This window comes from Elgaria multicarinata, chromosome 13 (genome assembly GCF_023053635.1).
Source record: "Elgaria multicarinata webbii isolate HBS135686 ecotype San Diego chromosome 13, rElgMul1.1.pri, whole genome shotgun sequence".
In the NCBI taxonomy this organism is placed as follows: Eukaryota; Metazoa; Chordata; class Lepidosauria; order Squamata; family Anguidae; genus Elgaria; species Elgaria multicarinata.
Window position 1 is genome coordinate 8,410,381 of NC_086183.1, and position 27,147 is coordinate 8,437,527.

The 27,147-nt window shown below is 43.5% G+C and overlaps 2 protein-coding genes across 2 annotated transcripts in view; both read left to right on the forward strand.

The window, feature by feature from the left end:
• Positions 1 to 27,147, forward strand: part of PPT1 (palmitoyl-protein thioesterase 1) — a 276,709-nt gene that overhangs the window by 200,888 nt on the left and 48,674 nt on the right. The window lies entirely within an intron of this gene.
• RPL11 (ribosomal protein L11) lies at positions 15,939 to 26,904 on the forward strand. Its single transcript, XM_063140823.1, has 6 exons — positions 15,939 to 16,010; positions 18,557 to 18,710; positions 19,628 to 19,734; positions 19,821 to 19,952; positions 22,440 to 22,550; positions 26,833 to 26,904. The coding sequence occupies exons 1-6, from the start codon at positions 16,005 to 16,007 to the stop codon at positions 26,860 to 26,862; spliced, it is 540 nt and encodes a 179-aa protein (XP_062996893.1). The 5' UTR covers positions 15,939 to 16,004; the 3' UTR covers positions 26,863 to 26,904.

A 27,147-nucleotide genomic window follows, 5' to 3' on the forward strand; every position in this document is an offset into this window, starting at 1 on the left:
TATTAACTGTGCACACAGGAGAAAAGCTCTCACCCCGTACAAACCGATGGTGAAAAACTCTCTAACCATCATCCATTTCTACATCTATTTATACTCATCAAGTTGCTCTGACGAAGTCATACTCTTTTCCCTCCTCCCTCCCTTGACTGATCACAAGTCCCATACATGTTCCATAAACAGAAACTCATCCTTATAATGCCATATTTTGGCAGTCTATGACCGGTACAAAATGTTGCATTCTGTTCTTTAATAAGCACCACAAGGAGAGATAGGAATTCCAGAGTATGCTCTGACCCTTTAGAAATGCATAGTCAGAGGGCTTTCGTTAGGTGCCTCTATGTCTGGGGAATATGGAAACTTGCTTCTGGCCTCAAGGCCCTCTTTCTCTGATATGTTTTGCTATCTGGTGTGGGGCAAAGGTTTAGGGCAACCTTGAGTCTAAAGTGAAGACTAGGCACTTTATTATTTTCCATGAGGAGACACGAAGGTGGGGGCCAGGGCCAGAAGTGTGCATGCTTTTGTACTTTTATTCACATTGGAATAAGGGACTTCAGGTTGGCTTTTCAGATTTCTTTATCACTACCTCTGAAGTTTCAGTGCCTAGTATGGAAGGTTTCTCCAATGTCTTGCATTGAGACATTCCACACCGTCCCAGCAGACGCAGAATTTTTTGCTTTTGACTCAGCAAAAAACTTCCATCTTCTGCCCGGTTGATTTCTACTCCTAAATAATTCTTTACAACACCTAGGGATTTCAAATTATACCTGCTACTCAGTTGCTCAGCTACTTTGTTGATTTCAGCGTCACTGGAACAAGATATTATCAAATCATCAACATAAATCAAAATAGCCTTGTAGGCTTTACCTTTTCCCTTTGTATAAAGACAAGGGTCAGTTAGGCTCCTTACAAATCCCATTTCACTCACCAGAGTATTGTTTAGTAAAGAATTCCAACACCTAGCACTTTGCTTTAACCCATAAATTGTCTTCTTTAAAAACCACACGGTGCTGTCATCTGTTTCTAAACCTTCAGGCTTCCTTAAATATATTTTCTCAACAATTGGCGCGTTGAGATAAGCGGTCTGAAAATCGTATTGCCTCACTTTAAGGTTTTCTTTGGCAGCAATTGTCAAAAACAAACGCAAAGTCTCTGATTTTGCTGTTGGAGCGAAAGTTTGGTCATAATCGACCTCCTTAACCTGGTTGAACCCTCGGGCGACCGGTCGAGCCTTGAATCTCTGCTCCCCAATCTCTAACTGCTTGCGTTTAAACACCCATCTGCAGGTTAGAGATTTTTGCCCTGCTGGCAAAACTGTCTCCTCAAAAACTCCGTTTTCTTTGAGACTATCTAGCTCCCTTTGCATGGCACGTTCCCACTGTTCTCTCTCTGAAGAATTCAATTTCTTCACATCAGAGTAGGAATTAGGCTCATAATTAACATAACAAGCATCAAAGCCATACCTTTTAGGAGGTATGCCTTTATTTGCTCTTTGAGAATGTCTAGGAACTTCTTCCTGCTTCTCCTGCTCTGCTAACTCTTGAGCCTCTATACTCGGACTGGTCACTAGCAACTCAGGCTCTTGCCTGCTATCTAGTTCCACCAGTACTTCCGGGTTGTCGTGCACCTCGCTCCAGTTTTGTTCAATGAATCTAGCTGATCTGGAGACCACTATCCTACCCCCTTCACACAGGAACCGCCAGCTATTGTACTCATACCCTACAAAGCGTAACCTGATCCCCTTTGGTGAACCTTGCCGTCTCCGTGAAAGTGGAACATTTACAATTGCAAAACTCCCCCAAGTTCTTAAGTGCTTGAGGTTTGGTCTTTTGCTGTAAAGCAAAGAAAAAGGAATGTTATTAACGGATTTAGACCAAGTCCTGTTGCAAAGGTAATTAGCTGCCACAAACGCTTCTCCCCACAATTGTGGCTCCGCCTTTGCGTCTTTCATCAGGCATTCCATCTTCTCCTTTAAAACGCCAATCCTCCTTTCTATATTTCCGTTCTGCCACGGACTCTTCAGATCACAGTATTTATGATTTATGCCAGTCTTTTTACAAAACTACTTGAAATCCAACGATTGAAATTCTCCTCCACGATCCGTCAAAAATTCCCGGACTTGCTTCTGCAGATTTCTCTCTATAAACTTAACCTATTCTTTCACCGTGTTTAAACATTCTGATTTGTGCTTTAACAAATACACCCACGAGAAACGGGTCTTATCATCTAAAATGATTAATGCATATCTGGCTTTTCCATAGCTCTCAGGAAAAGGGCCAGCTAAGTCCATATGAATCAATCCCAAAACATTTTTATGCCGCCAGTCTCTGACACACGTGGAATATTCATAACTTTAGACTTAGCAATTTTGCATATCGAGCAATCAAGATATTTCTTGCACCCCTGAACTTTTACTCCCTCTGAAAAACTCAGAGTTTTGTTCAGAACCTTAAAACTGGAATGTCCAAGTCTTCTATGAAATAAATGGATACAATTGTCATGATTAGGCTGATTTTCATTAGTTTTCATACAACCTGCTTGTATCTCTGAAACTCCTTCCTCATTAGGATTGCCATCTATGAAATAAAATCCATTTTTCAGCTTTCCCATTCCTCTTAGGAGTCCATGCTTACGAATAAAGCATTTGTCTTTTTCAAAAGACACACAGAAATCCTTTTCTGTCACATTGGAAACTCCTAGAAGGGAAAAATTCAAACTGGGAACAAACAATGCATTCTCAAAACACTCTTTCAAAAAAGGTAAGAAGTACGTTCTTTCCCCGGACACTTGGATTTTCGTCCCATCTGCCAGCGCTACATATTTTTCAGAGGAGTCCCTGAAGTTCCGGAAAAAGTCACATCTATTAGAAATCGTGGTGGAACACGCAGAATCTATGAGCCATTCCTTGTTCCCGCCTTCCGCTTGCCTGCAGAGCTGACTTCTCACTTCTTCCGTGACTAGCTGCACTGATTTACTCTTCCCTCGGGGTTTTTCTTCTTTGTTGGGCTCTGATTGTAATCTGACTCTACAATCCTTTTGAATATGTCCCAACTTCTGGCACCTGAAGCACCAAAGAAACTTTTTAGGCTTGGACTTTTTCGAAGTTGAAAATGCTGACTCAACTTCCTCCTTCTTCACCAAAGCCTTAACCCCTTCATACCCAGACCATTTTGAAAATACGTCTGGTTTGTCGCCTGAACTGCTTTGGGCTTGCTTTCGTAAATTTTTCTTTTGTTGCTCTTCTATCAATCTCCCAGATATTGTACTTAATGACATGTCCTGGACTCGCAGTGCTTCTAACGTTGTCACCAGCACATCCCAAGACGGTGGTAAACTGGACAAAACCACGTACACTTTCATCTCATCTGTTAAGGGTAAGCCCGCTGCACTTTCAAAGCAGTCTCTTAATTTCTGCAAATGAGCTTTTATGTCTTCTCCCTCTTTCATAAGTGTACGGTAAAGCTTTCTTGTTAAGCTTATTCTAGCTCCAGCGGTCTCTCTGACATATACAAGTCTGAGTTTAGTCCAGATAACGTCAACAGTGTCTTCTCTGCTTATATAAGACAGTTGATCGTTCCTCATAGACAAAACAATTTGAGCTTTTGCCCTCTCAGCGCGACATCCCCACTCGCGTAACTCTGCTGCATTCAAATCTTCTGCTGGGGCATTTATTACAACTTCCCACAGTCCAAGATTTCTTAGGCTCATTTCTATCTTAAATGACCATGACATATAATTTTCGTCTGTAAGTAACTCAATAGGGACAGTGTTCCCAACATTTACTGCCATAATTTCAATTTAACAGGTTGTTTCTGGTTTACAACCCCTTCAGTGGTTTAATTTCTCTCAGGGCCTGACCGGCTATCCAGATTCAGATTCCTCAGTGCCCTCTTAAATTCAAACCACTCTTGTCAGTCCTTTTCCGTGTGGTTTTCCAGACACTGCTATCCGAAATAGCTTCTGGTTGTCTGTCCCAATGACTTTTAAAAAGACGCTCAGGGATTTAATCGATCACGGCTTAATTCTTTAGTCCTACTGCACTTGCTGAGAAAAACTTGTGCATTATGGCTCAGCTTGGAGTACTGGGCCCATAACCTGTTGAGTTATGGCTTTAGAAGCTGATTAGTTATGGCACAGACTGGGTTTCTGGCACATAACCTTTTGTGTTAAGTCTCTCTCTGGGCCTTCCAGAGACTAGCAGAGATTACAGCGGTTCTCAGCCAAGTCAGCAAAGACTTGAATTAAGACAGAGATGTATGTAGGTTAAAATAAACCTTTTTACTGGCAAATAAATATATAATTTAGTTATGGCAGTACAGATACAAATACTTACAAACAGTCAGTCAATACAGCTCACATCAAGTTGGGTAAGGGACATGGAAGTAAAGTGAACATGAAAACACATTTACTTTTATAGACAACCTGTACAATGATGCAACTCCTTGGAACCCTTAATTGAAGACAATCAGTTAGACAATTATTCAATTATGACACTCACTGTCCAGGTGTAGAGTTGACCTTTAAGTTTCTGCTGAGTCTTCTGTTCTTCCAGATCCTCAGCAATTAACAAAGCAATGGAAAACATAACCAAGATCCATTCCAGGATCCAACAGTCTGGGCCTTTGAGGACTGGAGGATACGCCAGTATTGAAATTATTGTATCCAATGCTTTTTGAAACTCCTCAGTCCAAGACATGGGGGGCGGTCCTTCACTTTCTTTTGAAGCAAATCTGTCAATGGAGCTGTTAAAAGTTGCAAATTGGGGTACAAATCTACTATAGTAACCCATCAAACCCAACAACTATCGTATGTGTTTTTTGTGGACAGAATGGAAAGGTCTTGTAAAGCCCTTATTTTGCTCACTATGGGGCATACTTCCCCTTGTTCCATGAGATAACCTAAGTACTGAACCTGCGTCTTTACTACATGGCATTTAGCTGTGTTGAGATGGTTGCGAAGACCAACTCAAGATGTTGGAGATGGTCCTTCCATGTTTTGCTATATATAATCATATCAATGTAAGTAGTAGCAAAATCTTGAAAGGGAGCCACAAAAACAAAAACCCTACCAATTTTTGAAAGGTGGCTGCTGCCCCTTTTAAGCTGAATGATATTGTCTTAAACTGGAGTAGCAAATGCCATCTTTTGCTTAGACTCAAGTGTGAGAGGAATCTGCCAGTAGCCTTTAGTCATGTCCAAAATGGTCAGATGAGCTTCTCCCAGACAGTCTTAGTACACTATCTATATATGACATAGGATAGGCATCAAAACAAGGTACCTAATTCACAGCTCTGAAGTTGATGCAGTCTTAGCACCCCCAGGCTTTAGCACAATCACCATTTGACCAAGCCAAGGACTATGGGAGTCCTGAGGATCTCTTGCACCTCATTTTTTATTGGCTCCCAGTTTCCTCAGTAGAGTACTCAAAGGAGTGCTTACCACTTTATTAGGGTCAGTCCTAACGTTTTTCAACCTGCTGATGCTGATCTTCTGTTAAATGTGAGGTATCTCTTGCAGGCAAGGTTTCCTCCCCTTCCTTTTATCTAGGCAATAAACACTCTTCCCTGGGAGGAGGACAGAGCCCCAAGAACACCTCTCAATTTTTTCAATTGCAGATTCATCCCCTGGGGACAAGTCTGTCCCACCTTCACCTCATAATTAGGGCCTAATTTCCGCAGGACTTCATAGGGCCTTTGCCAAGGGTCCCTCTGACTCATCTCTAGTACTGTGTGTGAGACCAACACCCTATCACCAGGTAACAGAGTTTGGTGTGGCAATCATGGTACTATTTTGGGTGTTTCTGAGCCTCTTGTCTCTCGTCCAGTTTACTCATGTCTGATAACTGAGTCTACAAGTGGTGGATATATGGATCAACGTCCACCTCTTCTACAGATTCCAAACCAATATGCCAATAATGACAAAGGCCCATGCACCTTATGGCCATATAATATTTGAAATGGTGGCATTTTTAATGGTGCCTGAGGCACCTTTCTGATGCTATCCTATTGGGTGGTGTGTTCATCTGCACACTTCCTCCTCATAGATTTTAAGATATGATTAAATCTGTCTACCAGCCTATCCGACTGAGGAAGGTATAGTGATGTTTTCAGATTTTTTTATTTGCAGCAGCTGGCAAAGTTGTGTGAACAGAGTTGTGTTGATTTGGTTGCCTTAAATTCTGAAAGAACTAGCCCTCATCTATAATACCACAGGATTGCTCCTCATTATTTTTTAACCCGATTTTTTGCAGATTCTATTCTGCTCACAGAACGTCACACTGCAGCATCATTAATGCACACTTCCATACAATCACAGGCGGACGGACTGTTCTACATCCATGATCTTTTCCTAATCCCTTTTATTTACATTGAATCTGTCTTCGAGAAAAAAAGGGGGGTATGAGAAGTCATGCAGTGGGCGGACTGGTCTACCTCCATGTTCACATACGGAGATTGGACTGGTGGTTGCATTACTTGGATTACTACATTCATTTATATTAAAGAAGTAAGGAAGAGAAAATTGTGATGTCAAAGTTCCGCCCATGGTTTTGAGGAAGGCGGGAAATTAGCAAGCCAATCACTTTGTCCTGTTCTGAAAGCTCCACCCACGCTTCAAAATCTGATTTTACTCCCCCGACATATGACTATTATGCGGTTTAAACCTGAAGGTATAGCAAAAGTCACAGTAAATCGCATCTCCAAATATGCACATTTTCAGGCTTAAAGACCGGTGCTGCAGCGAATGGACGGCTGTGTTGTGTGTCCGAGAACGCGAAAATGCACAGTTAAGGTGTTCTAAAGATGTTGTATAAACAAGCCCCTGATAAGCCATCATTTCTTTTGATTCAGAAAAGGCCTTTGACAAGATTCAGTGGAAATTTATTTTTACTACTTTGAGTAATTTTAGTTTTCCAATAGAATTTTGAAATGGGTAAAAAAAAATTACACTCTGTCCCGAGAACTAGAGTAATGACTACTGGTTTATTTCCAGCTTTTTTTCTATTTGGGCAGGATATCAGACAGTGATGTCCACTTTCCCCATTGATAATTCTATTTATCCTTGGAACCCTTGATGTGTGCTATTAGACAAAACAGTAGTATGCATGGTTTGTGCATGCTGGCTTAGAATTTAAATTAGCCTTTATGCTGATTGTATTTTGTTGCATATCTTGAAACTCTGTCAGTTCCAGCTCTGATAATACTGATTAATACTGGTGTAGCAAGGCTAGCCAAACTTTCACCCCGACATGGTTTCTCACTCATATGTTTTGCTGCACCTGGGTTCAGACAACATGACAAATCACAGCTTGAATAGGCCACTGTATAGGTTATGATGATCATGTGAACCAGGTAACTCACATCATCCTGGACTTTCTTGAGAAGGTAGGATAATCTCTGCAGTGCTCTTCTTTGCAACAGGGTGCCCTGCTCAACACGCCACATACGTATCTCCTGGGAGATCTGGTAGAGTTGCCTCCTCAGAAGATTAGGGTTCTCTAAATGGAAAGAAGCGAGGGGAGGGGGTGTTATTGATTACTTAGGTTTCTTATTACTGAAAGTAAGCTACCTCTTGCCCAAGGAGTAGAAACTTGAGGCAAATCTGTATGACAACTAACTAGTTATGCCAAATTAACTGCACTGGATCCCTTCCTGGCCTAAGACATATTGTTGACAAGTGGAGCATCAAGTTGAACCCTCACCCATTCCATTCCCTATTTTCTGAAACTTATGTTATGAGGTTGATTTACATTCTCATAAGATCAGGACCAAAACCGAGGTCCTTCTCAGTTATCCTTGCATTAGCCTCCATTGACAGCTTTGCTGCTGATCTTGATGAGTTTTCAGAGTCAATGGTAAATGTCCGAAAAGTCAAAACTGTCTTCTGTTGGTTCAACCAGGAAGCACATGGCCTTGAGGAGCTCTTTAGTTGGAAGAAACCCACTGAAGACCTGGAAGAGCAGACAAAGCTTGAGGATAACAGCACTGCTGGCATTCTGCTGGGCCATATGAGTGGCCAAAAGAGCTCTGGTCTGGGTCAAGGGAAGAGACACATTTGCTCCTTACCCCTGTGCTAGAATAGTCTTCTTCCTTGGATTCCCTCCTTTGCTCCTCAACTCTGGCTCCCTGTAAATGAGAAGCAAGCCACAACATGTAAGAACATAAAACATGTACGGACATCATGATGTGAGCTGTAGTCCAACATATGTGGAGGACATTAGTTTGGGAAAGGCTGACATAAACCCCTAAGATTAGCCCTGTTGGATAAGACCAAGGGTCCAGCTAGCCCAGTATCTTGTTTCCATTGTGGCTAGGCAGATGCTCCAAGAAGCCCACAAGCAGGCCATGAAGAGTATGACACCACTGCCGCCTGTGACGGTACCACCATAATTTGTCACGCTGCCACCACTCTCTTCCTTATTAAGAGAGAATCTTAAACCTCTTTATGTGTCTGGGTGTATATTTACAACCTTTGTCTTTTTTTAAAATTATTTAATACTTCAACAAACATCAATACAATAAAAACAATACTACATAATACATAAATTGTTAGATAACATTTGATAACATATATTCTAACTTATTCTATTAACATAATCATACTTAACATAAAAGTGCACCCACCACCACGGGATCTTATTCCTGTTTCCAAAATCTCATTGCTTCTTCTGGAGGTGCTTTCCCACTCCCCTTAGATAATACAAATTCTAGGAACTGTTTCCATATTCCCTCAAAATCATTTGTTTCTATCATTCCTTGTCTAACTTTTATATTACATGTTAATTTATCATTAATAGCAATATCTCATGTTTATTTATACCAATCTTCTATATGATAATCCCCTTGAACCTTCCAATTCCTAGATATCATTAACCTTGCTGCTGTTAACAAATTCGTTATCAATTCTTTTGTCTCTTTGATACAATTTAATTCTCCATATAATGATATCAATGCCACTATAGGTGTCTCTTCAATGTCCATTCCTAAAATTTCTTTTATCTCATTAAACACCATTTCCCATAATTTTTGTACAAATTCACATTCCCACCACATATGTAAATATGTTCCTTTTTTTTGACAACCTCTCCAGCAATTATTTATTTTATTTAATCTCACTGGGGTTAGATACCACCTCCATATAATAATTTTCTTTTATCCTCACAGACATATTTCTCAACACTCTTTGTTTCCATATTCCTTCCCAGCTCTGTTGCCCTATTTGTTCCTTCAAGTCAGTTTCCCAAACCATCTTGCCAGTACTTTCTGTCTACCCCTTTTCAACTAATATTCTATATATTTCACTCGTTAACCCTTTTATTAATTTATTTTCCCTTTTCTCAATTTCTTTTTTTAAGATCAGCTCCTCAAATTTCGTAGTCGCTCTACACTCTCCATTATCCTTTATCCATTTCTTTGTCCATTGTTCTAATCGGAAATAATTAAACCACGTTAAGTTTCTCTCTTTTAATCTCTCCATTAATTCTTCTCTAGTTCTCATCTTTTCTAGCCAATCTTTTAACTTCTTTACTTTACTCTCTATTAAACTTTTCCCCAACTTATCTTTTAAGTTTCCCAGAAAATTCCGCATCATTATCACTGGTGATATTGGGGAAATACTCAGAAGTAAATCCTTTTTGGATACTTGCCATATTTCCCAGTGATTTTTTAAAAGGGGGTTCTCTATTTCTTCCCCCCATACAACCTTTTCCTTCGTGGTTTCATTTAGCCCTTTACTGGTAACAAACCAAATGAAAACTTTATTTACACAAGATGTTTCAGCACAGCTCAGGTTTCATGGTGTTAAATGAATGATTTACATTTTTATTTCTTTAACTAATAATCAGACTTTAAAATATAAATAAATATACTTCCCTCCACTTCCCAGGGAAATCTAAGCCCCACCCGCAAATCTAGAGCCCAGATTCCCTGATCCTACACCTATGAAAGCCAGTCCTGTTCTAAGGCCACAGCTAGACCTAAGGTTTATCCTGGGATCATCCAGGGCTCGCCCCTGCCTGAGCACTGGATCCCCTGTGTGTCACCTAGATGAACAGGTTTGACCCCTGGACGATCCAGGGATAAACCTTAGGTCTAGCTATGGCCTAACTACAAAGAATACCAAGGGCTTGTTTTGATGAGGGGAAAGCACCGGGATGGATCTGCAGTGACGCTAGGTCATTTATTATTATTATTATTATTATTATTATTATTATTATTATTATTATTTATTTATATAGCACCATCAATGTACATGGTGCTGTACAGAGTAAAACAGTAAATAGCAAGACCCTGCCGCATAGGCTTACAATCTAATAAAATCATAGTAAAACAATAAGGAGGGGAAGAGAATGCAAACAGGTACAGGGTAGGGTAAGCAGGCACAGGGTAGGGAAAAACTAACAGTAGAAAGTAACAGTAGAAGTCTGCACAACATCAAGTTTTAAAAGCTTTAGGAAAAAGAAAAGTTTTTAGTTGAGCTTTAAAAGCTGTGGTTGAACTTGTAGTTCTCAAATGTTCTGGAAGAGTGTTCCAGGTGTAAGGGGCAGCAGACGAAAATGGACGAAGCCGAGCAAGGGAAGTAGAGGCCCTTGGGCAGGCGAGAAACATGGCATCAGAGGAGCGAAGAGCACGAGCGGGGCAATAAGTGTGAGATGAGAGAGGAGAGATAGGAAGGAGCTAGACAGTGAAAAGCTTTGAAGGTTAACAGGAGAAGTTTATATTGGATTCTGAAGTGAATTGGAAGCCAATGAAGAGCCAATGATGCAACTGCTATCATGAAGCCATCCCAGGGAATTATTATTTTATTTTTAATTCCGCTGAAGCTCTGAATTAAATTAAAGAAGTCGGTGACTTACCATGACTTTTTCCAGTGAGCAAGGCGCGACACGCATTTGCTGTCTGTCACCTTCCTCCAGGTTTGCAGCAGCAGCGTGTCCTGGCCAATGACAAGCCCTGATTGATTGCCATGGCCGGACAGGGGGAGAGGGAAGAAGGGGCAGACCAGCGAGCTAAATGGCCAGCCAATCAGGAGACACCATTCAAAAAGCTAAACATTCTAACTCCTCACAACCACCAAATTTTTCTGTAGGAGAGAGGATTTGTTTAAGTAAATCAAACATGCAACCAAACATTCAAATATACGTCCAAATAGCAAAATATTTGGATGTGAAGACTAAATATTATCTTGCATCTTTGGCTCCCTATCAACAGAATTAACATGGAATTTACTACTTAGGTCTCTGTACTTAGCAGCCTCTGCAAAAATTCTCCTCAGAAAAGAATGTCTTCCTACACTTGCCTCTCCCTTTCCCATGTCTTCCTACACTTGCCTCTTCCTTTCCCATGTCCCGTTACTTTCCCTATGTCAGAACTTACTGGAAGCTCTTTGTGGGCAGGGACCTCCCTTTTTTACTTTATGAAACTCTGTAAAGTTGTATATATGCTGCTAAGCAATCATAGTAATAACCTCTCTGGAGAAACGGGAACCTCTTCTTTGAGGCCCATGAAACAGAATAATCTGCATCACTTTTGGACATTCTGCAAAGAGATAGGGAGTCAGAGCCAGAGATCAAGAGAGGAGGAGTGCCTACCTGTGACATCCCACAGGTACCAGGAGGGGGAAAAATGCCCCACAACACCCCCAATCTACTTCCCCCATTAAAAAAGGAAACCTTTATGGCTAGCTGATCAACACTTACTCTGAACCGCTTCCTAGCTGTCATGATGAAAGTACAGTCAAACAAGTGTGAACATTGGTGAAACCAAGAGGAGCAGGAAAGACTCAGAGGTGCTTCTGCTCACAGCCAAGTCAAGAAAGTCAATGAGCTGCACTGGACCAGCTTGGAACCTCATTGTCCTGGCGACCATGTAAACAATGCCAGCGGAATCCAGAGCAGCAACAGCCACTTTTCAAAGGGATGCAAGTTCTCTCAGAACCCAGTGGTGGTCAAGCAGGCAGGGTTGCTAACAGCCTGACTAGCCCCACTCCTGTGCACTTAAGAGCAGCTGGACATCTGTAATGCCTTCCTGTAAAGGCCTTGGAATGTGGTTTGTGTTGCTGATTGGTGGAGAGAAGCAGAAGAGGGAAGGAAGAGAGCTGAGAAGGAGATTCAGGAAAACCAGCGGTGTGGTGAAGAAGAGAAAGAAGCAGATAAAGCAGCCTGCAGCTAGAAGAAGAGTGAACCTCCGCTATAGAGACTGGCAACAAAAGACTAAAGGAACTGGTGGGGGGAGGGTGTTCTTATGGCAGCACTTTGGCCACGCATTCCTTAAAAACCCTGTGGCATCACAGCTGTGGGGTGGGAACAGTTAATCCCCATGGCAGGAGGGAGTGTAAGCTATCTGGTGGCCATTTGGCTCGTGAAGCACAGTCCCTGCCTTCCGCCCCGCCTTCCCGCACTCCTGGCGACCTAGTGCAGGCCTCGATCCGCCCCTGGCGTCAATGCAAAGTGAGGTCACCACCGACAGACGGTGGAAATATAGTGGTGACCTCAGAGAAAGGGAAAACGTCGCATTAAGTCTGCAACTTTTTAAAGGTGCAGCTGCAGGAAAAAGCCCCGTGGTGGCTGCGATTTGGCTGCTGCGTCATATAACCATCGCAGCACCACTGCGCAGCCACCTTGGGGTAAATACAGTGTATAGAGAGCCCCTGGAATAAGGAACTTTTGATGGTCTAGCAAAAATAGCACTGCACTTTACAGTAAACTCTGGCCCAAAGTTAGAGTTGTTAGTATATCATTTTCTTAATATTCTAAAGTTAAGTAAAACATTCTAAAGTTAAGTAAAAAAACAACTTTGTCTCTGGAGTGATTACAACCTGCCCCTCTTCATCCTAGTTCTAGAAACCTGAAACATCACACAGGTTCTCTCAGGGCCCAGTGGTAGTCAAGCAGGTGGGGTTGTCAACTGCCTGACAGGCCATATTACTGTGCATTTAAGAGCAACCTGACATCTGGAAAGTATGTTTTTAGTGTCAGATACCAAGTTTCCTAAGCACAGACGTGCGCCGCCACCCCAATTCCTATCTGCTTCTGTGCTCAGCATCTTGGGGTATTTTGATAGTCCTTTCACATTGGCCCACCTTGATATTTCATCCCCCACAATTTCCCAGGCTCCAGCCTGTTGAGACATCCGGAGTTGGTGCTGAGTGGCTGGGCTGAGCTGAGCTGAGGAGTGTTGCCTTATTCTGCCAGCCTGGGCGCCAAAGGGCCTAACAGTACCATGACGGTTTCGGCATCTATCCAGAGGCGCCAGACAGGTCTACCAACTTCAAGGGCGCCTCTGGGTCTCCTGCTTCTCTGAAAGGGGTGGAGGCTTCCAGGCCATTTCTTGTCATTGGACTACGTTATATAATCCGCTCCCCTACCCACATAGGGAAGCATTCGGTACTTGGATGGCCCACACACTATAGGAGCCACATGTCATTCAGTTTAGGCCCATGGGCCAAATCTGGCCCTCTGAGTTCCCCATAAGGCCATGCTCCCGTCCTTTGGCCCCACCCTCTCCCCAGCAACTAATTGTTTTGTGGTGTCCTGGCTTTTGTACATTTCCATCTCTACTCTAAAGTAGGGTGACCACATGAAAAGGAGGACAGGGCTCCTGTATCTTTAACAGTTGCATAGAAAGGGAAATTTCAGCAGGTGTCATTTGTATATATGGAGAACCTGGTGAAATTTCCTCTTTATCACAATGGTTAAAGCTGCAGGAGCTATACTAGAGTGACCAGATTTAAAAGAGGGCAGGGCACCTGCAGCTTTAACTGTTGTGATGAAGAGGAAATTTCACCAGATTCCCCATATATACAAATGACACCTGCTGAAATTCACTTTTCAATACAACAGGAGCCCTGTCCTCCTTTTCATATGGTCACCCTATTCTAAAGGATTTTAATGCCTCTGCTAAGGGTCTGTTACTGGCAGGAAGAGCTTTAGGCCCAAATATACATGTATTTTTGCCCTAGCCCTTTAGCCCCACCCACCTGAGAGCTGCTCTGGAACTGAATTTGGCCCTCAGTCTGGGAGAGGTTCCCTGACCTCTAGTCTCCCCCCGTAAACCTCTTGGGAAAGTAAAACCCCACTTACAGCAAAAGGTTCTCTGGATGCCATGTTTCCAACACCCTCTGGGCTCATGCCAACCCCCATGAGCTAAACTCGCAAGGGCAAGGGGCTCACAGCACTCCACAGCAACTGAGTCAGCAGCCCTTTGTGACATCGCAAGGGCAGTGTAACAATCCCAAAGCCCGGGCTGTGAACACTTGGCCCACCCCAGCGCCTCCATATTTCTTGGGCAGGAGTTGGAGCCTGGCCACCGTGATCCATGCCGTGGTAACATGCAGTATTGACTACAGTAATATGTTGTACATGGGGTTGCCTTTAAAGAGAGTTCAGAAACTGTACTTTGAAATCCTGCTGCCAGGCTCTTGAGTGGGACTGGTCAGTGAGAATATATCTCACCCTTATTGAAAGAACTTCTCTGGTTTCCAGCCCATATCTGAGCACAATCCAAAGTGCCGATGTTTACCTTCAAATCTTATGTGGCTTTGGACCCAGGTACCTGAAGGAACACTTGTTCCCATATTAACCTGCCTGTGTATTGAGGGCAGGTTGAGGGCATCATTCAAGGCAAAACAGACCATGTTTTTTTTTTTAAAAAAAAATCTGGCTCGTGGGCAGATAGTGGTGGATCTTTGGGGTCAGAAGCAATGTTTGGAGGATTTTGGCAGATGAAGCATGAAGTCAGGACAGTTTTGGGTGGCTTGGGACAGACCAAGACTGAAAGCCAATGGATTGTGAGTGGAGCCAGGCAGAGACTGGCTATTTGAACCCCAAGACTGGCTACTTAACAGAAGACGCATTTATTGGTTCTCAACTAGTTCATCATCAACTCTCAGCACTGCTTCTTTTTATGTGTCACTAGAAAACGTGCAGTGATGTGCCGCGTCTTTGAGCTTCTCCAAATCCCAGTTGTGAAGCCTGTTGCTTAACCCCTCAATCCTTAACCCCAGCTGAAACAAGGCTGAACTATGCGTAACTGTATTTGCACATATTCATCCCCTTTTAGCCTTTCCCCCTCCCTCTATCCTCTCCCCCATTGGCAAAGTGTCCATTGCAAGCTCCTCAGTGCAGAGACCTATTTTTGCATTATTGCATGTACATTAGTGACATTCTTAATTAAAAAAAATGCACAGGTGGTTGGTGTCCATCTTAGGAGTCTCTGTTCTATGTCCCTCTACCATTTGAAAAGTGCAGCAATGTGGAATAAGACCTTCTCACTGATGACAATCCTTTGCCCAGTGAGAGCTGGCTACCCCCACCTCCCCACTTTCTATGTTCCATCATCCAGTGAAGACAACCTAGTACAGATACACTTTTTTATTAGAGTGCATTTGTTTCATCCTGATCTCAGACTTAACTACTGCTATTGGTATTTGGTATTTTGTGCCTGCTTTTGACCCGATGGTTTCATTTGCTTGGTTATTTTGTTGTTTTATTGTGATCAAAAGTTCTGAGCCATCCTGAAGGGTCAAGTCAGCGACAGAAGGGTGGGAAATAAATAATATTACATATATGGATAAATAATATTAGCTAAATAAATAAAGTAGGTCAGGGTTAATTCCATTTTTACAGTGGAGAAGACTGGAGGAGGAAGTCGGAGCTAAGAACCACTTGCCCGTGGCTGAGTGGGGTAGCCATGTTAATATCTTGCAGCAATAACAAGTTTTGTAGCCACTTAGAGCGCAATCCTATACATGCTTAGACAGAACAAAAAAGTCCTACAGTTCTCAGCATTCCTCAGCCAGCCTGATCTACATAGCAAAGTCACATTTTATATCACTGACAACCAGGCTGCATCGCCCCCCTCTTGCCTCCAGGCGGCAGCAGAGTCCCTTCCTCTAGCGAGCCGGTCCGACGCTCTTGCTTGCCCCTGACCTCCCCTCTCTGTGGCAGCTCAGCGCGACCGGCCGCATAAGATCCCGTTCCGGGGCTCTCGCGCTCTCTTCCACGCCTCCAAGATGGCAGTGAGTAGCTTGTCTCTGGGATGGCGCGCCGGGGGGCGTCTTAAATCCGCCACCATCCTGCCGGGTCTGAGTTTTTCTGGCCAGGAATTTGCCCTGGCGAGATGGAAGAGTGCTGGGGGTCTCCTGTGGGGCGGTCGGGGGAAGCGGCGAGCGTCTCTCTCGGCGAGGAGGGGGCTCCGTAAGAAGGACTGGCCGTGTGGGTGAACTCGGCCCTTGCTCTAGGCTGGGGAGTCGAGTTCCCTTCTTTAGAGAGTCCCAGGCTCTCATTCCAGGTCTCCGTTCCGCGCTCTATTCTTTTGGGGTCTGCTTTCCAGGAAATCGCGGCCTCTCCCAAACTGTCTCTTTCTTGCAAGCCTATATTTTCTCAGCAACGAGACTCTTAGCTTGGGTGATATAGTTGGTTGCCGCATTTCTCCTTTTTCTTCTCCTACTCTGGCCCTGATCCTTTTAACACAGAGGTAGTCAAGCTACTGCCTTCCAGATTATCGGACTACAACTCCCATTATCTCATGATAGCTGGGGTTTATGGGAGTTATGGGACCAAACATCTGGAGGGCACTTGGTTGCCTACACCCGTTTTAGCTGCTTGAAAACACAGCAGTATAGCCAGTACCTTGTATCCTGTTACTTTGTGGTTGGAAAATCTTCATTTTCTGAATTTTTTTTAGGACTAACCTTCATTCATGGAAGGCTCAAGATTTGGGGGCTGGTTTTGTATGTTACATAAAAAAAAACCAAAATGGCTTGCGTGTAGAAAGCTAGCATGTTACCTAGATGGGTAGGATAGGCCCTTTCTAACTGAACATGTGACTTTGCTTTGTGAAGAGAAGCATTTTTTCTGTGTGGAACTTCTATCTGTACGCTGCCCAGAGATCTTAATGACATAGGGCAGAATAGAAATGTTTTTTAAATAAATAAATACCTGCAATCTGAAGTGGTACAGCCAAGATGCAGGTTGGTCACCTTGCTGACAATGAGGCCTTGGTGTCAGTCTGCTGTTAGATGGGCAGAAGCAAAGATAGTAAGGAAAGGGGGGAGGGTGGAAGAGAAGATGTCAACCTACCTAAACAGAAGAGCATGTGCTTTCTTTGATACGATGTTCAATTCATCTGGTGAAATCATTGCCCTCTGGTTTTGTAATGAAAGCTGTTATTGCAGAATGTAATTTTCTCATTCACCCTGAAGCTGAGTTTGGGGGTGGTAGGGTTGACATTTTTATCACTCCCCTTAAGTATAGGGACATAACAACCTGCTTTATACCAGGTCAGACTCCTTGTCCATCTAGTCTAGCCTTCCCCAACCTTGTGCTCTCCTGATGCTGGGATTTGTAGTCTCAATACATCTGGAGGGCACCAGGTTGGGAAAGGCCCATCTAGTCTGTTCACTGACTAACAGCAGCTCTCCAGAATCTCATGTAAGATGCTACCTGATCTTTTGAAGCTGAAGATGCCAAGAATTGAACCTGGGACCTTCTGCATGCTAAGCATGTTTTCTGACACTGCTATGTTTCCTCCCCACCCATTTTGTAAAGATCCAACTAAATTTACTCTGACCATACAATGTGGCTCTTGTGTACTGTTTGAAAACTCGATTGTTGTGAAATGAATTTGGCATGCTGACTTGGATCAGATGAAAGGGATGCCTTTGTTCAGGGATGTCTGTTGGATGGCCTACAGATGTTTGTTATTTGTCTTCAGGTATCTTGTTGCCAGCTGTCTTGTACTTTAATGGGTGGGCAGACTAGAAGCCAGTGATCCACAAACAAGTGCAAAAGACAGATAACTAGCATTAAAGAATTCTGAGGCAAGGAATTTCGTTTGAGTACCAGAACTGGAAGGAGCTCATAGTCCTTCCAAACAGAAATCTCTTGCTGCTCAGAGGTTGTGGCTTATAGCTGTGGGTAAGGAGGACACATTAAACCTCTACTTTGGGGTAGCTACCAACAGGTTAAAAAAAGCAGTCTTGAAATGGAGATGAAAAGAATTCGGAACCTCCTTACCTGTTACTGTTTGTTTTGTGGTGGTGCTAGATCTGTTCTGTAAGGTGTTGGAGTAAGAGCATTGAAATGGATAATGGTGGTGAGTTACTGGCAGACTCCAGGAGGGTGATGTATGCCATTAGTAAAGGAAAGACCTTGGGGTATGATTTGAACAGCGTGTATCTACCGCTCTCCTGAAATTTCTGGTGGTGGTGGGGTGGGTGTGTATTAATAGCTCAAGATTGCAATAATTAAGAGGAATGTGGAGAAAACGACAGTGAGGTTTCGAGTGACCAGTTGAAGTCTGCTTAAAGTCTAGGGCAGGGCTGGGGAACTTGTGGCCCTCCAGATGTTGGACTGCATCTCCCATCAGCCTTTGCCAGTATAGCCAATAGTAAGGAGTTGTAGTCCAACAACATCAGGAGAGTCACACAATGGTTGTTCATGTTAACGATCTCTTGAAAACTTGTCCTAACATGTTGCGCTACTTTTCTTGCCCTACGTGCTGGGAGAGGGCAAGGCTATCTCTGTTTTAACTGTGCTTTCTTTCCCCCCCACTGTTGCACAGCAACAAGACCAGGGTGAGAAGGAAAACCCCATGCGGGAGCTGCGCATCCGCAAACTCTGCCTGAACATTTGTGTTGGAGAAAGTGGAGACAGGCTCACTCGAGCAGCCAAAGTGCTGGAGCAGCTCACGGGTCAGACTCCCGTTTTCTCAAAAGGTAAACTTCTCAGGAGACCATTGCTGACGCTTTTCTTTTTAGAAAAGAGAACAAAGGATCTCCCCTTGTGCAGCATGTATGGCAGGCTTCCCAAAATTATTCAAGGTTCTCTTCCTCCATAGAAGCTACATTTATCTCCCCTTGCCCCTATTTTGTTGCTGCTTGGTTTGGGCACCCTAGTCCAACCATCATATTGCTCTGTGATCAGTACATGTTCAGTAAGCAAACGTGATGGCTAGGGCATCAGCAGTGTGCGTATGAGGTGTGTGCAATTCTGTCTTGGGAGCAAATAGGTCTGGAGTGGCCCATCCCAGCATTCGAAGTCCACATGCTCTGTATTGCTTTGGAGGTGAATCCTGCATTTCAAACTTTCTGCATTGTCTAGTTCTTATTCTACAGTCTAATTGTGGGCGCTTTGAAGTATAAATCAGGCATTTCATTTTCATACATCTCTTCAACTATGAGGGCTGGAAATCTGTTTTAAAAAATTAGAACTGGGTTCTAAATCTGATTATCAGGAATAAAGTTTGAGCTGGGTAGACATCCTGATGCCCTCCAGATGTTTTGGGCTACACCTCACACAATCCTAGAACATTGGCCATCCTGGCTAGCGTTGATCGGAGTTGTAATGGAAAACCTCTGGAGGGCACTAGGTTGCCTACTCCTGGTCTAAGCTATTGATGGGGAGGGCAGCACACAGTATTTTGGTTTTGGATTTTCCTCTGAAATCCATCTTCTGATTAGTAATGCAGACCCTGATCTCGTCTGAGTTGTTTTGTGCTTGCAGTAGTGTAGTTCTCTGTCCACAAGCCTTCTGTAGGTGCAGGCTTGCCATTTGGGTGTTGCTGTCTTAAACCTTGAGCTGGCTGTTGGATAGAGTTTCTGTTACTTTGACTGGAATTCGGTTTGTTTTGCAGCTCGATACACCGTCCGGTCCTTTGGGATCAGGAGAAATGAAAAGATTGCCGTTCACTGCACTGTACGTGGGGCCAAAGCTGAGGAGATCTTGGAGAAGGGCTTAAAGGTGAGCTGTCCTTATATCTGGAGGCTTTTCTAACAGAATGTGACATTTGGAAGGGGCAAAGTTTTAAACCGATGTCAATGTTTCAGGTGCGAGAATACGAGCTGAGGAAGAATAATTTCTCCGACACGGGCAACTTTGGTTTTGGAATCCAGGAGCACATTGATTTGGGGATTAAATACGATCCTAGCATTGGTATCTACGGCTTGGACTTCTACGTGGTTCGTATACTTAGCTTGCCCTTTTGATTCTCTGGCTGTAGTACAGAGGACTTGCCCTGTTGGTGGTGGTGGTGGTGGTGGTCGTTGTAGACTTACTAATTGGGCCTTGCTACTGCTGCAGGGCAATGGCCATCCTCAAATGGTCTGAAGTACAGAAGAGGGATTGCCATCTTAAAGTAATAGCAAATTATTCACGGAGATAAAAACAGCTCTATAAGATATGGCTTTACGATGAGCCTGGGGAGGAGAGTATATGGCAAGTTAGAAGGTCTGAGAGAATGAAAAGGTCTTTAGTGCTGGAACTCAGAAGGTTCAATGCTGGTGGACTTCTCTGAAGAGAGGGTGTTCTACTATTAGGGAGATTACCAAGGGGACATGGCTTAATGGTAGAGCACCTGCTTTGCATGCAGAAGGCCCCAGGTTCGATCTCCCGCATCTCCAGTTAAAGCAGGAAAAACGCCTGCATGAAACCTTGGAAAGCCACTGCTTTCCAAGGTTTCAATAATACTGGGCTGGATGGACTGATGTTTGACTCAGTGTAAGGCAGTTTCCTATGTTTTTATGCTGTACCACTGAAAAAGCCTGCTCACTAGTAGCTACCTGCCAAATCTCAATATGTAGGGGGTTCTTGGAGCAGGGCCTCTGATGATCTCAGAGATGGAAGAAGAAGCAGTCCTTCAGACACTGTGGCCCTAAGCCATGAAGGGCTTTATAGAGGAAAATGAGTGCTTTGAATTGAGCCCAAGAACAAATCGAGAGCCAGTGAAGATGTTACGTTACCGCCATAAGATGATCACAATGCTTAATTCCAGTCAATACTCTTGCCACCATAACTGATGTTTCCGGACTGTCTTCACGGAAGTATGGACATGGCATACAAGCATAAGCTGGCAAAAGGCTGTCTGTGCCACAGAGAACACACATGCCTTTGGTGACAGATGGATACACAAGCATCCTCAAACTATGAACTTTATCCTTTGGGGTGTGCAACCCCTTACAGCACAAATTGAATACAGCTACCCTGAATAGATGAACTACCCACCAACAGTATCTTTGTCTTACCTGGATTGAGCTTCACTTCATTGGCCCTCATCCAGTTCATTGCTATGGCCAGACACTGATTAAACCCTTCCACTGCCTCACCTGGATCTGATGTAAAAGAGAGAGAGAGAGAGCTGTCTGCCATCAGAACACTCTAAATCTCAGATGATCTCACTCAGCATTTTAGGTAAATGTTGAATAGCGTGGAGGAGGATGCTATTGTCCAACTTATAGAACCTCAAACCATAAATGCCAAAGGGTTGAGCAGAAATCCCCCAGCACCACCTTCTGAAAGCCGTCATCCTGCCCACTCCCAAAAGACAAGGTTTCGAGAAGGATACCATGGCCAAAAGCTGCTAAAAGGTCCAGGTGAATCAACAGGGTCATACTCCTGTTTCACTCCTGGCGTAGGTCATCCCATGGGGTGACCAGGGTGGTTTCAGCATGAAAATCAGGCCTCAAATTTGATTTGAAATGGATGCAGAGAATTGGTTTGATCCACAACTGCCTGGATCTGGCTGGCCATCACATGCTAGAACACCTTGCCCTGAAATTCAATATTAGCCATTGGGTTATTTATTTATTTGCAATATTTATATATGGCTTCTGAATCCAGTGATGTTTGTTTTCAAGAGTGATCACACTACTGCCTTCTTTAAGGAGATTGGGACCACTCCTGGACAAGAAAAGTTGAGTTTCTTTCAGGGCCTTGTATGTGACTGGGAGTGAAATTGACATATGTTCAGTGAAGCACTAATAACACTATTCTTAGGTTAATTTTAGTTGGCTTGTGGTTCTCTTGCTATGACGTTCATCGTTTTTAAAAAATAGATTGTTGCTACTGGTTTGATTCAGAGGGTTTTTCCCCATATAGTCATTCTTTTGTGAAAGGTCTTTTGGGAACCATCAATCAAAAAGGTAGGTTGCCATGGTGAGGTTTTTAAAAAGCAGCATGGGAATTACTCTTTGACCATCCTTGCTCACAGATGTTTTGCAGGCTTGCTTGTTTAATTAATCTTTTGGAATTGTATTGCATTCTTCCTCCAAAGGGCTTAGAGGAGGATTTTTAAGCTTTGCAACAACTCTGTGAGTTAGGTTAGTCTGAGTGAGTTGACTTGCATAAGAACACCCAGCTCTTAATTGCCATCAATATATTGAACATGGAGTTGTCCTGCATCCAAATTTGATACTCCACCTGCTGCTGCACACTGCCTCTGCCTGTGAGAAAGTTGTGACACCAGTGCTTCAATGGGATTGTGCTGCCCCTTTGCTCAGGTACTACATCAGCCTTCCCATGTTGACTAAGGGATGCTGGGAGTTGCAGTCTATCACACCAGGTTAAGGAAGAAGAAGCCCTTCTCTTTATCTGCTTTCTCAGTTATCACTCTGGAAAAGTGTGCATAGCTAGCATTCAGGACTAAACAAGGCTTGTGTTACTGATAACAGGTTCTGGGCAGGCCAGGTTTCAGCATTGCTGACAAGAAGCGCCGGACTGGCAGCATTGGGGCCAAGCACAGAATTGGCAAGGAGGAAGCCATGCGCTGGTTCCAGCAGAAGGTAAGTCCTGTTGCCTGCCACACTGCTCAGAGGATCAACAAAGCTTGAGCAGACATCTCTGAATGTATTTTAGTCAAACGTATCTAAGAGATTGTCTCCCCCATAACATCCATTTATGCTGAGATCAACCAAGGGCATCTTCTAAATACTACCAGAACTCTGTGAAACTGTTCTTTCATAGGTTTGGGTTGGAACAGTTTTTGAGCACTGCATGGAATTGTTAGCATCAACCAAGCATTGACCAACCTTAGCCTGGAGCTCTGTTTAAAGAAAGTAGAAGAAGTGCGCGTGCTTTGCTTTCCACTGCAAGGTGGCTCAATGTTCCTTTCAAGTCCTAATTCATACAATTCTTTATAATGCAGGAAAGCATGAGATCCTAATGATATAGGGCGAGATACAAATGTTTTAAATAAATAAATGTATTCCAAAAATTCTTTTACTATACAACTCAGTATGGCAAGACTGTTATTTACCATGTACCATTTATTAGCTCAATTTCTAGCTGTCTTACTGCTATCAATGGCTATTAGTCCTGATGGCTATATGCTACCTCCAGTATCAGAGGCAGTTTGCCTATAAACACCAGTTTCTGGGGAGCGTGGGTGGGAGGATGCTGTTGCACTCATGTCCTGCTTGTCAGTTTTCTGTGGGCAGCTGGTTGGCTACTATGGAACAGAATGCTGGACTAGATTAACCTTTTGTCTGTTCCAGCATGGCTGTTATTTTATGTAAATATCCCCTTGCCTAGTTGCTTGTGATAAGAATTGCCTTTCAGATGATCAGACATTGGTTCTCTCTTCTCTTAGGACACAAAATATGACTAACACATTTATTTATTTATTGCATTTCTATACTGCCCAATAACCAAAGCTCTCTGGGCAGTTCACAAAAAATTAAACCACGAAGTACAGTACATAAAAACAGTATAAAGTATAAGACCTTAAAAGTACAGTATAAAATACAACCAGAACAAAAACTAGCAACAATGTAGAGATTTAAAATAGTCATAGGTTTAAAACAATTCCCAATCCAGACATCTTATCTAGAAGGATACCGTGATTGATGATATACCAAAACCTGATGAGAGGTCCAATAGAATCAAAAGGGTCACGTACACACACACACACAGTCCCTCTTGGCAAAGGTCATCCCACAGGGTGACCAAGTCAGTTTCTGTTCCAAAACCAGGCCTGAAGCCCGATTAAAATGGATTAGATAAGCCATCAGCCTATAATTGTTAGCATCCTCCAGGTCCAGGTTAATTACCTCTCTTTTAAGGAAGCTGGTACCACTCCCTCTTTCAAGGAAGAGTTTACAAACTTCTGGACCCAGCCGGACATTATTATTATTATTATTATTATTATTATTATTATTATTATTATTATTATTATTTATATAGCACCATCAATGTACATGGTGCTGTACAGAGTAAAACAGTAAATAGCAAGACCCTGCCGCATAGGCTTACATTCTAATAAAATCATAATAAAACAATAAGGAGGGGAAGAGAATGCAAACAGGCACAGGGTAGGGTAAACAGGCACTGGGTAGGGTAAAACTAACAGTATAAAGTCAGAACAAAATCAAGTTTTAAAAGCTTTAGGAAAAAGAATTTTTTTTAGCTGAGCTTTAAAAGCTGCGATTGAACTTGTAGTTCTCAAACGTTCTGGAAGAGCGTTCCAGGCGTAAGGGGCAGCAGAAGAAAATGGACGAAGCCGAGCAAGGGAAGTAGAGGCCCTTGGGCAGGCAAGAAACATGGCATCAGAGGAGCGAAGAGCACGAGCGGGGCAATAGTGTGAGATGAGAGAGGAGAGATAGGAAGGAGCTAGACAGTGAAAAGCTTTGTAGGTCAACAGGAGAAGTTTATATTGGATTCTGAAGTGAATTGGAAGCCAATGAAGAGATTTCAGAAGTGGAGTAACATGGTCAGAGCGGCGAGCCAAGAAGATGATCTTAGCAGCAGAGTGGTGAACAGAAACCAACGGACTGATGTGAGAAGAAGGAAGGCCAGTGAGAAGAAGGTTGCAGTAGTCCAACCGAGAAATAACCAATGCATGAACAAGAGTCTTGGCAGAAGAGACAGACAAAAATGATCGAATCCTGGCAATATTATACAGGAAAAAATGACAGGATTTAGCTACTGCCTCAATATGAGGAATAAAGGAGAGCGAGGAATCAAATATAAAGCCAAGACTACGAGCTTCCTTGACTGGAGTAAGCGTAACATCATTGACAGTAAGAGAGAATGAGAGATGAGAAGGTTTAGGAGGAAAAACAAGCAATTCAGTCTTTGCTATATTAAGTTTCAAACGACGACGAAGCAACCAAGCTGAGATATCTGAAAGACATGCCGAGATACAATCGTGAACATCAGGAGAAAGATCCGGAGAAGAAAGATATAATTGTTATCATCGGCATACAGATGATATTGGAGGCCATGAGATTGAATAAGATTACCCAAGGGCAACATGTATAAAGAAAACAACAGCGGACCAAGCACCGAGCCTTGCGGAACCCCTACAGAAAGGGGAAAAGAATAAGCTATGAGGGGCAAGGACAAGTACACAGATAGTTGACCGTACTTGGCCAAGTACTTTATCCTCATCCTCGGGCCTCAATAACTGAAACTCATTCAATAAAACTGGACCAGATGATGTGCTGGATGCCTTTACTAACAGAACTGCATTAATCGTAATGTCCAATTCATGACGAATTTCAAAATGCCATGCAAACCCATCACAGCATGCTACCAAGGATTCCACAGTGTCTCTCTTTGGCCCAGAGCGTAACAGGCCATGAACCACTCAGAAAAGCTCCACTGGATGACGCTGAGAAGATGCGATGGTGGTGGAAAACAAATCTCTCTTTGCCACCCCCACCGCCATAGAGTAGGCTTGATAATGAGCTCTACCTGTGTTCGTTCAGACTTGGCATGAGTTTTCCCGCACCTGCATTCTAACTATCTCTCCTCTTGCTCCATTGCTCTCAGCTCAGGTTTATACCAAGGAGCTGGCCAGGCTCTGTTCAGAGGGAGAGGCACTTGGGCGCAGTCATGCCGACCACCTAAGTCATCTCTGCATTCTATGGAGCAAGCTGGGCTTTGATGAAAGCACCAGCCATACCAGCAGGGAGATCCCCCAGAGCCCTCTGGAATTCATTGGACTCCATTAGCCTCCAAGGCTGGACTATTTTAATAGGTCCCCCACCCTTGCAGCAGGGAAAGGCTTCCCAAGAGACTAAACCTCAATAATAAGTGATCTGACCATGACAAGGAGATACGACCACTATCCCCTTGCCCAGTCAAAAAAACCAGATCAAGTGTGTGCACTTTACATGTGTCTGACCGGTGCCATCTTTGTCACGGCAGCCATGAAGTCTTGAGCCGCCCTGGATGCAGCAGCCTCGGCGTAAAACCATCCTAGGGGGCTTCAACACCAACTCTGACACTACCTCCATTAGCTCAGCCAGGAAGTCTGATGGGTTGTGTTGTGAGTGGTAAACCAGCAGAATCCCTAGTATGTTGTCCCAGGTACCAAGCAAGGTACAGACACTCAAAATCTGTATTTGAATAAACCGGAATCCTAGAAAGGGAGATTGTATTCTTATAGACCACAGCAACCCGCTCCCTCCCTGACCCTCAAGTCAGTGTTGGTGCTGCACTGAGTACACAGAATGGCACAGCTGGGAGAGATTAACCTCCCAATTTCCCCACCCAGGTATCACTAATACATACTGGGTCGCCCCCCTCATCCACAGTCAAATCGTGGATGGGAGAGATTTTGTTTTGTAGCGACCTGGCATTCAGCAGCAGCACCAGACCTGAGGGCAAGCTGGTAAGGCTGCCAAGAACCATCTGTTTGGCAGAAGAACCAAAAGAGATGTAAGGTATCTGGCTCCTGTTCTCAACCGGCCTGTTAATCCCCCAATGCCATCCCTGCCCATGACCGCAGGTATGGGGGGTACCCCCTTTTCCTGGTGAGTTACACAGGCACATATTAAAAATATGAAGGTGTAAAATGATATAAAATAATATAAAAGAGACAACAGCTAAGAAGGAGCAAGTGAAGATCTGTGTTTGCTCCTTGTTCTTATCTTTGAAGCTTCTGCTAGTGACACATGAACTAATAAAAGGTTTCCAGGCTGCTAACCTCTCTGCGTTTATTTGCAAGATTGATAATCACGCTACTATGCCACACAGATGTGTAAAGAATGATCTGATGGTAGTTACATGCTTTAAAAGAGACATTGCCTTTCCTCTGATTATCCCTTTCTTCTCTTGCAGTATGATGGCATCATCCTTCCTGGTAAATGAATAGTTTCCAGTATGAAAAAAATAAATTTTTCCACTGTTTAACTTGTTGTGCATTTTGTGGTGGTCTCATTCTGGGTCCCTATCCCTCCAAAGTTGTATTGTGCCTCTCTGTGTGAGAAATCTGGCGACATGATGCAAACTGTTTCAGGGGTAGGAGTGCCACCTCCAAGACCCACTGTGTTGTCCAGGATGGGATGGCGCTTAACTCATCTGGATCAGAGAGGGACAAGTGGCACGTTGCCAGTGCCAGCATCTGCAGCATGTTTCATTCATTTCCTGAATCCT

Coding starts and splice junctions, on each gene's coding strand:
- RPL11 (XM_063140823.1), top strand. Junction 18,711..19,627: donor GACTCCCGTTTTCTCAAAAG/GTAAACTTCTCA, acceptor TTTGTTTTGCAG/CTCGATACACCGTCCGGTCC. Junction 19,953..22,439: donor ACGGCTTGGACTTCTACGTG/GTTCGTATACTT, acceptor TACTGATAACAG/GTTCTGGGCAGGCCAGGTTT.